This window comes from Copadichromis virginalis, linkage group LG18 (assembly GCF_057382275.1).
Source record: "Copadichromis virginalis isolate Kocher_CV1m ecotype Utaka linkage group LG18, C_Virginalis_male_GT1.1, whole genome shotgun sequence".
In the NCBI taxonomy this organism is placed as follows: domain Eukaryota; kingdom Metazoa; phylum Chordata; class Actinopteri; order Cichliformes; family Cichlidae; genus Copadichromis; species Copadichromis virginalis.
This window is the reverse complement of record NC_140635.1, coordinates 2,625,672-2,636,442: the sequence shown is the minus strand read 5'-3', so window position 1 is coordinate 2,636,442 and position 10,771 is coordinate 2,625,672. Positions and strand designations below refer to the sequence as shown.

The following is a 10,771-nucleotide window of genomic DNA, read 5'->3' as shown; positions in this document are numbered from 1 at the left end:
AAGGAGTGAGCCGGTGTGTACCTGGACGCCCATCCCCGGACACAAAGAACCACCAACGCACCGATGTCTGAGGGGGTCCGCCACTGGCAGGGGAAGTGGTGGTAGGGGGAGATAGGCCTCCAAACCTTGGAGGGCCTGAGATGTCCCCAGAGAGGTGGCGTCTGATACCCAACCTGACATATAGACACAGACATACAGGCACACACAGACACAAACATCCATTCCCACCCTCATGCTCTCATATGCACTTACTCCACACTCAACCAACGTGGAGACAGACATAAAGAGACGTTGTACACACGATCACACTCCCCAAGCGTACTCTACAAACCGGGTCTAGGTGCCCTTGCCCCTGGAGGGGGGAACTGCACCCAGACCCAGGTGGTGTTTCCCTTTTCCCTGCGGTGGGGGGAGGCAGACCGCCCCAACTCCGCAGCAGCAGGAAGGCTCCACACTCCAGACCGCAGTTGGACGGCCAACTCCTCCTCCTAGCCCCCCTGCTCCAGCAGGTCGCAGAGAACGGGGGTGAGAGAAGACTCCAAACCTCCCTCCACCCGCTCATTGTAATGTTGATGCATGTGTGTTCTAAGGTGCAATTAAAACCCAGGAGGGCATGGAGCTACCTGCCAGAGAGCAGCAGGTAAGCGCATGGTCCCTCCTGATAGCCCTCAGTGTCTACGTGTATTTAAAATTGAGAGGTGGGCAACGATGCCAGGGGTGGGGTGTACACCCTGATGGTACTTTGGACTCCGTGTATCGTGCCCACCCCCAAGATCCTATATGTATGTGTAATGAGAGTGTGAGTAATGTGAATGTCTAAGTTGTGGGATAAAATTGAGGCAGAGGCAGCCAGAAGGGGACAGAGGGGGGGGTGGGGGGGTAGCCTCCTCTGCACCCTGGTGACATACCCCTACTCCAAGGCCCTGCATGTGTGGGTGGTTGTGGTGGAGCGGGAAGAGGGAGGCAGCTGGAGATGGGGAGGGAAGGAAGGGAGGGGCAAGTGACCCCTCCCTGGGGCCAGCTCCCCCGCTGACCCCAGTAGGCACTCCCACACTCCGCGACCCGCCAGGGAAAGGGGGCCTAGGCCCATCCAGACCGGGGCCCAGTGCAGCAGCGCCGCCCGGCCCCACAGAGCCCGGGACAGTCCACCCAACCCCACCACAGAGAAAACTGCACCCACCCCACCATCCACTCATCTTCCAGACTACATAAGACAATAAACACCCAGGCTGAGATCTTCCTCCACCTCTCCTGTATCTCCCCCTCCTGCAGAGGGAGCTCCTGAGGAGAGGAAAGCTCCTGCAAGATGTGACAATCTCCCCCACCAGTTGAAGAGCCCCCCAGGTGGCTCGACGCACCGGCGGCACCCTGCTCCAGGGCTGGGCCCCCATGCACCCACCCGCCCACAACCCCGGCAACACACCAACCAGGACCCAAGCCCCCGAGGCCCGGTCCGGGTCCCAGCCCAGAGACGGAGCGCCCCCAGAACCTCACGCCCATCCCGGACCCACCCAGGGGCAGCCAGGCTACCAGGTCAGTAACCACGTCCGTCAGCACAGACCCTCCCCTAGCCCCGCTGCACGCAGCCGCGAGGAAACAGTCACCTGAGAGCCAACAGAGCCCCTAACCGGACATGACCGCTACCCCGGGTTCAGCCCCCCAAGGAAGATGCCTCCGGGGAACCCCCCGACGCCCTAAGCCTGTCCCTACCCCCACACCAATCACAACAGTGAAGGCGGGACCAAACTATGACCCCCCACCCCCACTAGGTGATGGAGCTGATCAAAGGAGCCCAGAGCGATTGATCTGATGTGGTGGCAGAGGCTGTATCAAGACTAATGTAATCTAATAGATAATTTCTATATTGGTTAGAATTAAGATTATTTTTATTTTTCCAGTTCATGAGGACTGTTTTCTTGGCTATGCATAGGGCAGTGAAAACCATATGGGCTATATTCTTTTCTGTAGTGACATTATCTAAGCTGCCCAACAAACACACTAAGGGGGAAGTTGGAATGTTACATTTCAGACACTTCGATAAGTCTTCACATATCTCGCGCCAAAACTCCTGAACTGGTGGACAGAACCAAAGAGCGTGGATGTAATTGTCCGGTGAATTGGTTTGGCAGTGTGAGCAGTTGTTGGTAGACGTAAAGCCCATCTTGAACATCCGATGACCTGTATAGTGCACTCTATGTAATATTTTGTATTGAATTAATTGAAGACTGGGATTTCTAATTAGATGAAAGGTTTTTAAGCAAATCTGAGACCAGAAGTTTAGGTCTAAGTTAACTGATAAATCCACTTCCCATTTTGCAATAGGAAGTGATATTGATTCATCTGTTTTAGAAAGCATTCTGTATATTTTGGATAGTAATTTGGGGGGTTTAAGAGTAAGAAATTGAACCACACGTGGTGGTGTTTGTAGTTCAACTTGACCCGGTTTAAATTTCTTTTTTACTATGGATTTAATTTGTTGATATTCTAAAAATCTTTTCTTGTTGATCCCATATTGTGTAACTAGTCCGTCAAATGAAATAAATTCTGTTCCTTCTAGTATATGTTCTAAATATTTGATTCCTTTACCACTCCAATCTGAAAAGTTTATCATATTATTGTTTTGTAATATGTCAGGGTTGTTCCAGATAGGTGTACGTTTGCATGGGATTAATGAAGACGCCGTCAATTTTAGAAACTCCCACCATGCTGTCAGAGAAGAGCTGATGTTGATGCTTTTAAAGCATTCATGTCGTTGGATGTTTGAGCTGATAAATGGTAGGTCTGAGATCTCTAGATTATTGCAGAGTGCTTGTTCTACATCTAGCCAAGGTTCATCTAAGAGGGTGTGTTTTAGCCATCCTGAGATAAACTGAAGCCTGTTGGCTAAGAAGTAGTGCTGAAAGTTCTTACTTTTTAATTTTAGCTTTTTGGTGGTTAAAAATAGTTTCTATGAGTTGTAAGATTTATTCAGAAGTTTTTGTGGATACCACACATTTCTATATTTACGTAAAAGAGTCTGGCATCATGTCCTTGAAACTAAAACTTCCCCCTTCTGCCCATTTTCATAAAATAAAAGAATCAATGCTAGCACCTCCACCTGCTTTTAAACTTAATCATGAAACATAACCTGACCCTCAACTTTCACTGTTTCTTCTTTCAGATGCAGGCTCAGTGCTGTTAAAGAGCTTGAGAGCAAAAATTAGATTTAAAAACTTTGTTCAGTCTCAGTCTACATACAAACCTCATATCAGGTCAGCGAGTAGAGTGCAGCATAAGTATCATGTTTAAGAATCAGATATTAATGCTTGTAGAAAATAAATTTGGGGTAAAATTATTTGCTGCCAACAGAAAAAAATAGAAAATCAAGAAACAAAGTTGGATGTATAAATCTATGTTATTTATTAATTATTACTGACGCTCGTTAGGGAAACACAGACCAGGCTATTAAACATCCAAAAAACAAACAAACTTTGGACCCTCCTGTTGTTTGCACACAGAGGTTCAATTATTGTTCTTTATTAGAGATGGGACTTTAATGCGTTAATTGACATTCATTAATTTGAAAAAATAACACGTTTAAAAAAAAACACGCATTTAATCGCACTTTCCAAGCAAAGGCGAACTTTTGTCAATGCACACTTTTCTGGTACTGTAAACCAATTACACTGATGCACAAACTACAAAAATGGAAGATGCAAATTTCATTTCAAAAGAAATTTGATAAAAGTGCAGTTTTGTGCAAACTGGAGTTTGGATGCCACCAAAGCACCTCAACCATACGGTACCATCTAAATGCAAAACACGTTGCAGCGAGCACAGAAACTGTGGGAGCTGTTAGTGGTAGCAGTCCCAGTCAGAGTACCAACAAAAAGATGTCGGCAGCCCAAACTTGATGAAATGACTGGCTTCAGGACCAAAATTAGTAAGTCAGCATCGGACAAACTTACAAATTCTCTCACAAAATGTATTGCTCTGGACTGTAGACCACTATCAGTGGTAGGAGGTCGGGGGGTTGGAAAATGTGCTACAGATTCAGATGAGGAAGCCCTGTGTAAGTTTGTACAGAGCAGAATCCACCATCAGCGAGACAGACTGCACACCGCAGTTTGACCCGTCGAGCAGCGACCCACCCACAGCTGTGTGTCCTGGCCCACAAGTATTTGATTTGTCCTGCCACTTCTGCCCCATGTGAGAGACTGTTCTCACTTACAGGTCACATAGGATCAAAACAGAGCTGCTCTGAAAATGTGAACATGTTAGTAGAGAGAGAGTAAATAAGCATGGAGGTCTTGTGAGTCCAATGTGTTTGTTAGTTGTTGCACTAAAATGCTCAATGATCACACTGTTTTAGCCTAATGTACAAAATAATGTTGGCAAAGGTTACTCAGAGTTTAAAGGTGAAGCTGGTCAAGTAACCGTTTATGTTTCTGCCTTTTTGCTTTTATACAGAAAACTGCACTTTATGCTGAAATTTGTATTATTATTACTTAAAGACAATACCATTTGAAAATGTACATAAAGTACTTCAAAAAACACTTGAATTTTAAGTCTGTCCAACTTTGGCCAGGGATTTTTTTTAATGCAGTTTATGTCAGGGCTCTGTGTGCGGGCAGGCAGAGATGAGGATCCAAATGCAGGACTCGAACACAGAATTGAAACTCAAAAAAAACCTCAGCTTTATTGCTGGCAGAAAAACAAACATGGAGTGAGGATGAAACACTGAGACCAAGGACACACAGGCATAATTCTGAGGGTACGACGCGACACTGAGCATGGGAAAACACAGGGCTTATATACACAGGGTAGTGGCGGACCCCCTCAGACATCGGTGCGTTGGTGGTTCTTTGTGTCCGGGGATGGGCGTCCAGGTACACACCGGCTCACTCCTTGGCGGCGGCTTATCGGGGCCTGGAGCCTGGGGCTCGCTCGGGCCACTTCGGAGGTGGGGTGCCCCCGGCCTCTCGGCCTGGGGCTCGGTCACTCAGGCGCAGCTGGCTGCCGGCGGAGCTCACGGGCGCGTCACTGCAACTCCCCCTGGCTTCTGCTCCGCGGCTGCTGAGTGAGCCCTCATCTGGGACTCTCCTCAGCTCTTTCTGGGACAGTGGCGCAGCTGCCCCTCTGTTGGTCTTCCTTGGTCTCTTGTGTTCTGGGGGCCTCTGGATGTCTGGAGTTTTGATCTCCTCCATACCTGCTTCATGCCCTGGAGGACGGGGCTGTGGCCCCCCCACACCCTCTAGCAGATCATTACATGAAGGAACCTTTTAAAAAACAAAAAACAAGCGTGTCCATGCTCACAGGTGTACACACGGGTGATCACACCCACAAACTACACCCTTTTTGGCTCCTACCTCAAAGCACACTGTGTTCTGTTGATCTTATGTGCTGCACAATAATGTTTAACATTTAGTATTTACTGTCATATTCCCATATATCATTGTGATGTTGTTTATTCTATTACTCTTGTTCTCTTCTGCTTGCTTTCTTTTTTCTTTCTCAGCAGGTGATCCAGGTGATTGATATATGCATTTTTTTTTCTCTGCCCGTTCTGTTGGTTTTTGGTTTTTGCCCTTCTCCCCCGTCCCTCTTCTCAGCTGTTTCTCTTTCCCTCTTTCTTTCTCCCCTTCTTTCCCCCAGTCAAGTCTGTCCCGTATTCAGTAAGTGAAAATAAAATAAACAATAAAAGGTGAATCAAATGGACCATTACGGCAAGGCTGGGATGGTCAGTTTGGTAAAGTAAATCCGTTGGGCATCTTTCTTTGCCTTTAGACAACAATTCTGATGCAAAAGAGCCAAACGGGACAGGCCAAAAAAAAAAAAAAAAGGGTAGTAACGGGGGAATCGGCAACAGGAGGGAGACACAGCTGGGAGAGATCAGGGTTAACGAGACGGGGGAGCTAAGCTGCACACACTAACATAAGACAAAGACTTTCACAATAAAACAGGAAACATGAATTACTAAACAAGCATGCAGACTTTACACTGAGAGACAGACAGAATGACACATGGAATCTGAACTAAACTAAACGTGAGATATAACTGAGAACAAATCCTTAAGCATGGATAAACAGAAACAAGAAATAATAATCATCATCATCACTACGAGAAGAAAACAATCCATGAAGCAGAAATAAACCAAAACATAATAAACTCAAAATACTGGGTCCAACGGACCCAGAACCGTGACAGTTTAAATGCTTTTTTCCCCATAAATTGAAAGAGCTTGAGTTATAATATTCATGTGCATGACTATTATTTCATTCTGTCGCCCACTAAAACCCTTTTAAATAAAAAAAAAGTGCTTTGGGGCAAATTTTCATGTGCGATTAAATGTGATTAATCAAGATTAATTAATTACAAAGCCTCTAATTAAGTTGATTTTTTTAATTGAGTCCCACCCCTATTATTTATATAACGCCAAACCCCAACAACAGTCTGCTCAATGAAGTTTTATACCGTAAGTTAAAAACCCTACAATAATACAGAGAAAACCGTAATAAGCACACAAAACCCTACAAGCAAACACTTTGTGGGAAATGGGAAAGAAAAACTCTCTTTCAGCAGGAAGAATCGTCCAGCAAAACCAGGCTCAGGGAGGATTCACCATCTGTCACAGCTGGCTGGAGTGAAGGGAGGTAAACAAGGCTAAAGAAACGCTGTGGAAGAGAGCAAGAGATCAATAAGGATTTATTATAAAATGCAGAGTGCTGTATAAAACATAGTGAGTGAAGAAGAGATGAGAGAAGGAGAAACGTCCAGTGCATCATGGGAATCCCTCAGCAGCCTAAGCCTACTGCAGCATAACTAAGGGAGGAGTCGGGGTCTCCTAAATCAAATGAAATCAAATCACTTTTATTGTCACATCACATGTGCAGGTACATTGGTACAGCACATGTGAGTGAAATTCTTGTGTGCGAGCTTCACAAGCAACAGAGTTGTGCAAAATACAATAATGTAAACAAGCAGAATACAAGAATGGCTACATCTGAAACTAATAAATATATGTACAATATATACTAGTATATGAATTTCCTGATCCAGTCATAACTATATGGTTTAGCAAAAAGGATGATGTCATCCTGTATTGAGTGTAGACACAGCAAACAATATAATACTGACACAAAGCTGACTGACTGCCATGAATAACTACATTTTAAGCAGACTAAACAGAAGCCTTTAAATTCCAGTTGCATTATTCATGTCAGGTGTTTCAGTCCAGACCTCAAATGCTGACCTAGATCAAAAATTCAGAATCAACTGAATCAGTGAATGAAGAATCCATGTGCATTAAAGAAAAGAGAAGAAGAGACAGTCATGTTGATATGAACATTAGAGAAACACATCATGGAGCTGAAATATGATCCTGCTTCCTCATTTGGACTCATTCACCTCAGCTGACACGTTCAACAGCAGACAGGTTTTTGTAGCAGTCTGTCTCACTGTGAGAGTGGCAGGACGGAGCTATCCCTACTTCATCTTTGGCTCTGGAACTAAACTGTCTGTAACAGGTAAGAACAAACATTTATTTTCCTTCAGTTGTTTTATTGTAGAAGCTGAAAATGTGTTTAAAGTCAGTTTGTGCTGCTTCAGGCTTTACATGTTAGTTTTTCATCATTAGTAGAGAATTCATCTGCAGCCATTGTTACATAAGAAAAGCTCAATAATCTCTGAAAACATGTTGAAATCTCACTGAACAACTAAAGTTATTCTTTATTTCTGCAAATATTAGTGATGTTACAAATATTTAGGATTTGATCCTCTCAGTGATTCTGCTGGTTTTTAACACGAGATCATATTTGATGTTGTAATAAGTTGCAGCAAACTTGTAAATTAAAAACTATGCTGAAGAGAAAATTTAGATTTAGTTTTCAAAGATGTATCTTCTTCATGAAAAGAGGATTTCTTGCAATTACATTCATCTATAAATTGACATAGATATTGATCAGGGACGTGTAAAACATTTGTAATATGGAATATAAATAATGAGGCTAAAATATGACATTGTTCTTACTGAGTCAGGTTTGTTTGATGTGTGAGTCTAAATTTCAAATGAAAAGAAAAACTTGAAAAATGTTACCAGTAAATGATTCTTTAAAAAGAATGAAGAAATAAATAGATATTTTCACATACTTTAAAGTTATAACATAAAGTATGACAATTATTTTATATTATGTTAAAAAAAGGTACAAAATGCTCATTCAAGTTTCTGCTTCATTGGATTTAAATGTAATTATTTATTCACACATATGAAAAGCGCATAATAAACCAAACAGTAGATGTATTGCTGTTCCAGTTACTGCAGAATAAAACCAAAGAATTATGAAATCTGAAAAAGAAGTATGGTATTAATTCAAACAATTAAAAATCACCTGTTTAAAAGCTGATACAAAAATTAAAATTTCATTGTTGGAATTAAATCATGGTGAAAAATGTTGTGTTATGTTTAGTACAGAATAATGTCAAAAATGATTAATGTATTTTTGAACAACAGTATCGAGAAAAAACACTACACACACACACACACACACATATATTTATTTATATATATATGTAGTAAATATATATAAATTTTATAAATATACCAAATTACAAAAAAATACAAAAAATTTGAAATGCATTTTATTTCATGATGTAAAATCATGCTGAGTGTTCCTCATGTGAGCCATGATGACATGAGGTGATGACTGTGTTTGATATGAAGCTGAATCCAGTGTATGTAGTGAACTTTGTGCTGATGAGTAGTTTAGTGATCAGAGTCCATGTAGTTTCCAGGATCAGACTGAATGCAGTGCAGTGCTGGAAGCTGCTGCTGACTGTGTGAATGTGTGTCTGTGCTGCTTGTTGCTGCTGTCAAACTTCAGATGAGCAGGTAGTGAAGCCCGTGGTGAGCGTGTACCCAGCAGCATCCAGAGCCCACCTGGAGGGGAACAGCTCCCTGCTGTGTGTGGCCTCAGCCATGTTTCCTCCTCTGGTCCAGTTCTCCTGGAAAAGACAGAAGAAGAACGGCGGAGAAGCGGAGGAGCTGCCCCCTGCTGAGGGAGAGCAGCTGGAGCTCAGAGAGGCGGGACGCACCATTGCCATCAGGATGGTTGATGGGAGCCATTCTGACACATATAAATACAGCTGCTGGGTGAAGCACGAGGGGGGCACAGTGGAGGCCCGAACACAACAAGGTAATGAAGGCTTGGTGACTGTGTTCAGCAGTGATTCAGCTTCATGTGGAGATGCTGTCAAAGAGAGCAGAGCAGCAGAGGACTGACATTTCTCACTGCAGCTCCAAACATTTGACTCCTTTTCTGTTTCAGAGCTTCCAGCTCCAGCAGCCTCCTGTCCTCCAGAGAGAGAGCCAGCAGACCTGCCAGCTCTGCAGCCAGCTGACTGTAAGATCACCTGCTGCCTCTCTGCATGGACAGCTCCAATGTCCAATGAGGCAGCTGGAACAAGTTTAGGCTCTTAAAGTTGCACTAATTGATCAAATCTTCATCCAACAAGCTCTGATAAAGCCACTGTACACTAGCTGCTCAGCACCAAACAGCAGACAGACCATAATATGTCAGAGATCAGTTTGTTAGCTGCTTGTGGAGTTCTTCTGCCCCCAAGTGGACACAAACACTACATCAATTCATCCACTTGAAGAAGAAGCTGTGACTGTTTCTATTTGGACTTTTTCTCCTTGATCTGAGAGGAATAACCCGACTGTCTGTCTGTCTCTTTGTGTCTGTCTGTCCTTCAGTGTCCTTCCAGTCTCAGTGCAGGGTGAAGCTGCTCTGCCTGCTGTACACAGTGCTGATAGTGAAGAGTCTGGTGTACTGCTGTGGACTCTCTCTGCTGATGATGCTCACAAACAAGGGAGCGTCCACCAACTGCACACATGCTGACTGACTGTTTCCTGCTCGCCTTTTCTCACCATCACATCTCATCAATTCATCTCATTCATCACTTTGATCACAAATGTTAGTTATGATGTGTTGAGCTTATTTTGCCTTTTTCTTCAACAGTTAGAAGATCGTCTGAAATAAATACATCTTTACATGTATTGTTGCTCTGAGTTAGAATTCTTTTTGTGCTTATTGTGACTTTTATTGTAGTAACAAAAACCATCAGGAATATTTTTATCACAAGTTTTCACTTTGATTTTCAAATGTCAAACAGTGTAGTTGTGTTTGTGTGAACAATAAAGATTTGAAGATGAAGAGTTTGATTCTACTTTCATTGTGTGATCAACAACAACCCGTGTGAGTGAAGCACAAACTGACTGTATCCAAACTTGCTCTCCTGCAGCAGACGGGCTGTGTGGGTTTCTGCTCTGCAGCCTCCACACCGTTAGCTGTGGCTTTCACTTTAATAACACAATGACAGTTACAAGCAGGAACTCTGCTTCAAGAATGATTCCAGGAAGGATCTGTGTTCTTCACCTGTGAGAGAAACAGCTCAAATCCTCAACTCACAGCTGACAAATGAACTTTAATGGAATCAAAGGAGAGACCATGAAGCCCCTGCAGTCTGCTCAGCTCCCATTTTATTACCTGAGCTGAGTTTTTCATTCTGGATATCACACACGTAAGAACAGATCAAGTCTGAACAGCAAATGTTGGAGAATCATTTTGAAGTCTTGCTAAATGTCGTTATTATTACAAAAACTACTGAATGATTCAGAAAATCCTTTCCAACAAGCAGAAATATGCAAACAAAGTAGAAACAAGGCAACATGAGTCATTCAGATGCAGATAACATATTCTCCTTATTGTGAAGAACACAGTCATGAAATCTTTCT

General features: G+C 43.2%; 1 protein-coding gene across 1 annotated transcript; it reads left to right on the top strand.

The window, feature by feature from the left end:
- The first annotated feature begins 7,275 nt into the window (after window positions 1–7,275).
- Window positions 7,276–10,190, top strand: LOC146686907 (immunoglobulin lambda-like polypeptide 1). Its single transcript, XM_085440146.1, has 4 exons — window positions 7,276–7,505; window positions 8,859–9,170; window positions 9,303–9,377; window positions 9,731–10,190. The coding sequence occupies exons 1-4, from the start codon at window positions 7,355–7,357 to the stop codon at window positions 9,877–9,879; spliced, it is 687 nt and encodes a 228-aa protein (XP_085296272.1). The 5' UTR covers window positions 7,276–7,354; the 3' UTR covers window positions 9,880–10,190.
- Window positions 10,191–10,771: the final 581 nt, after the last annotated feature.

Bases quoted from the DNA above. Each gene is read 5' to 3' on its own strand.
- LOC146686907 (XM_085440146.1), top strand. From the start codon at position 7,355: ATGATCCTGCTTCCTCATTTGGACTCATTCACCTCAGCTGACACGTTC. The intron at 7,506-8,858 runs GTAAGAACAAAC...GTCAAACTTCAG, and splicing joins AACTAAACTGTCTGTAACAG to ATGAGCAGGTAGTGAAGCCC. The intron at 9,378-9,730 runs GTAAGATCACCT...TCTGTCCTTCAG, and splicing joins AGCTCTGCAGCCAGCTGACT to TGTCCTTCCAGTCTCAGTGC.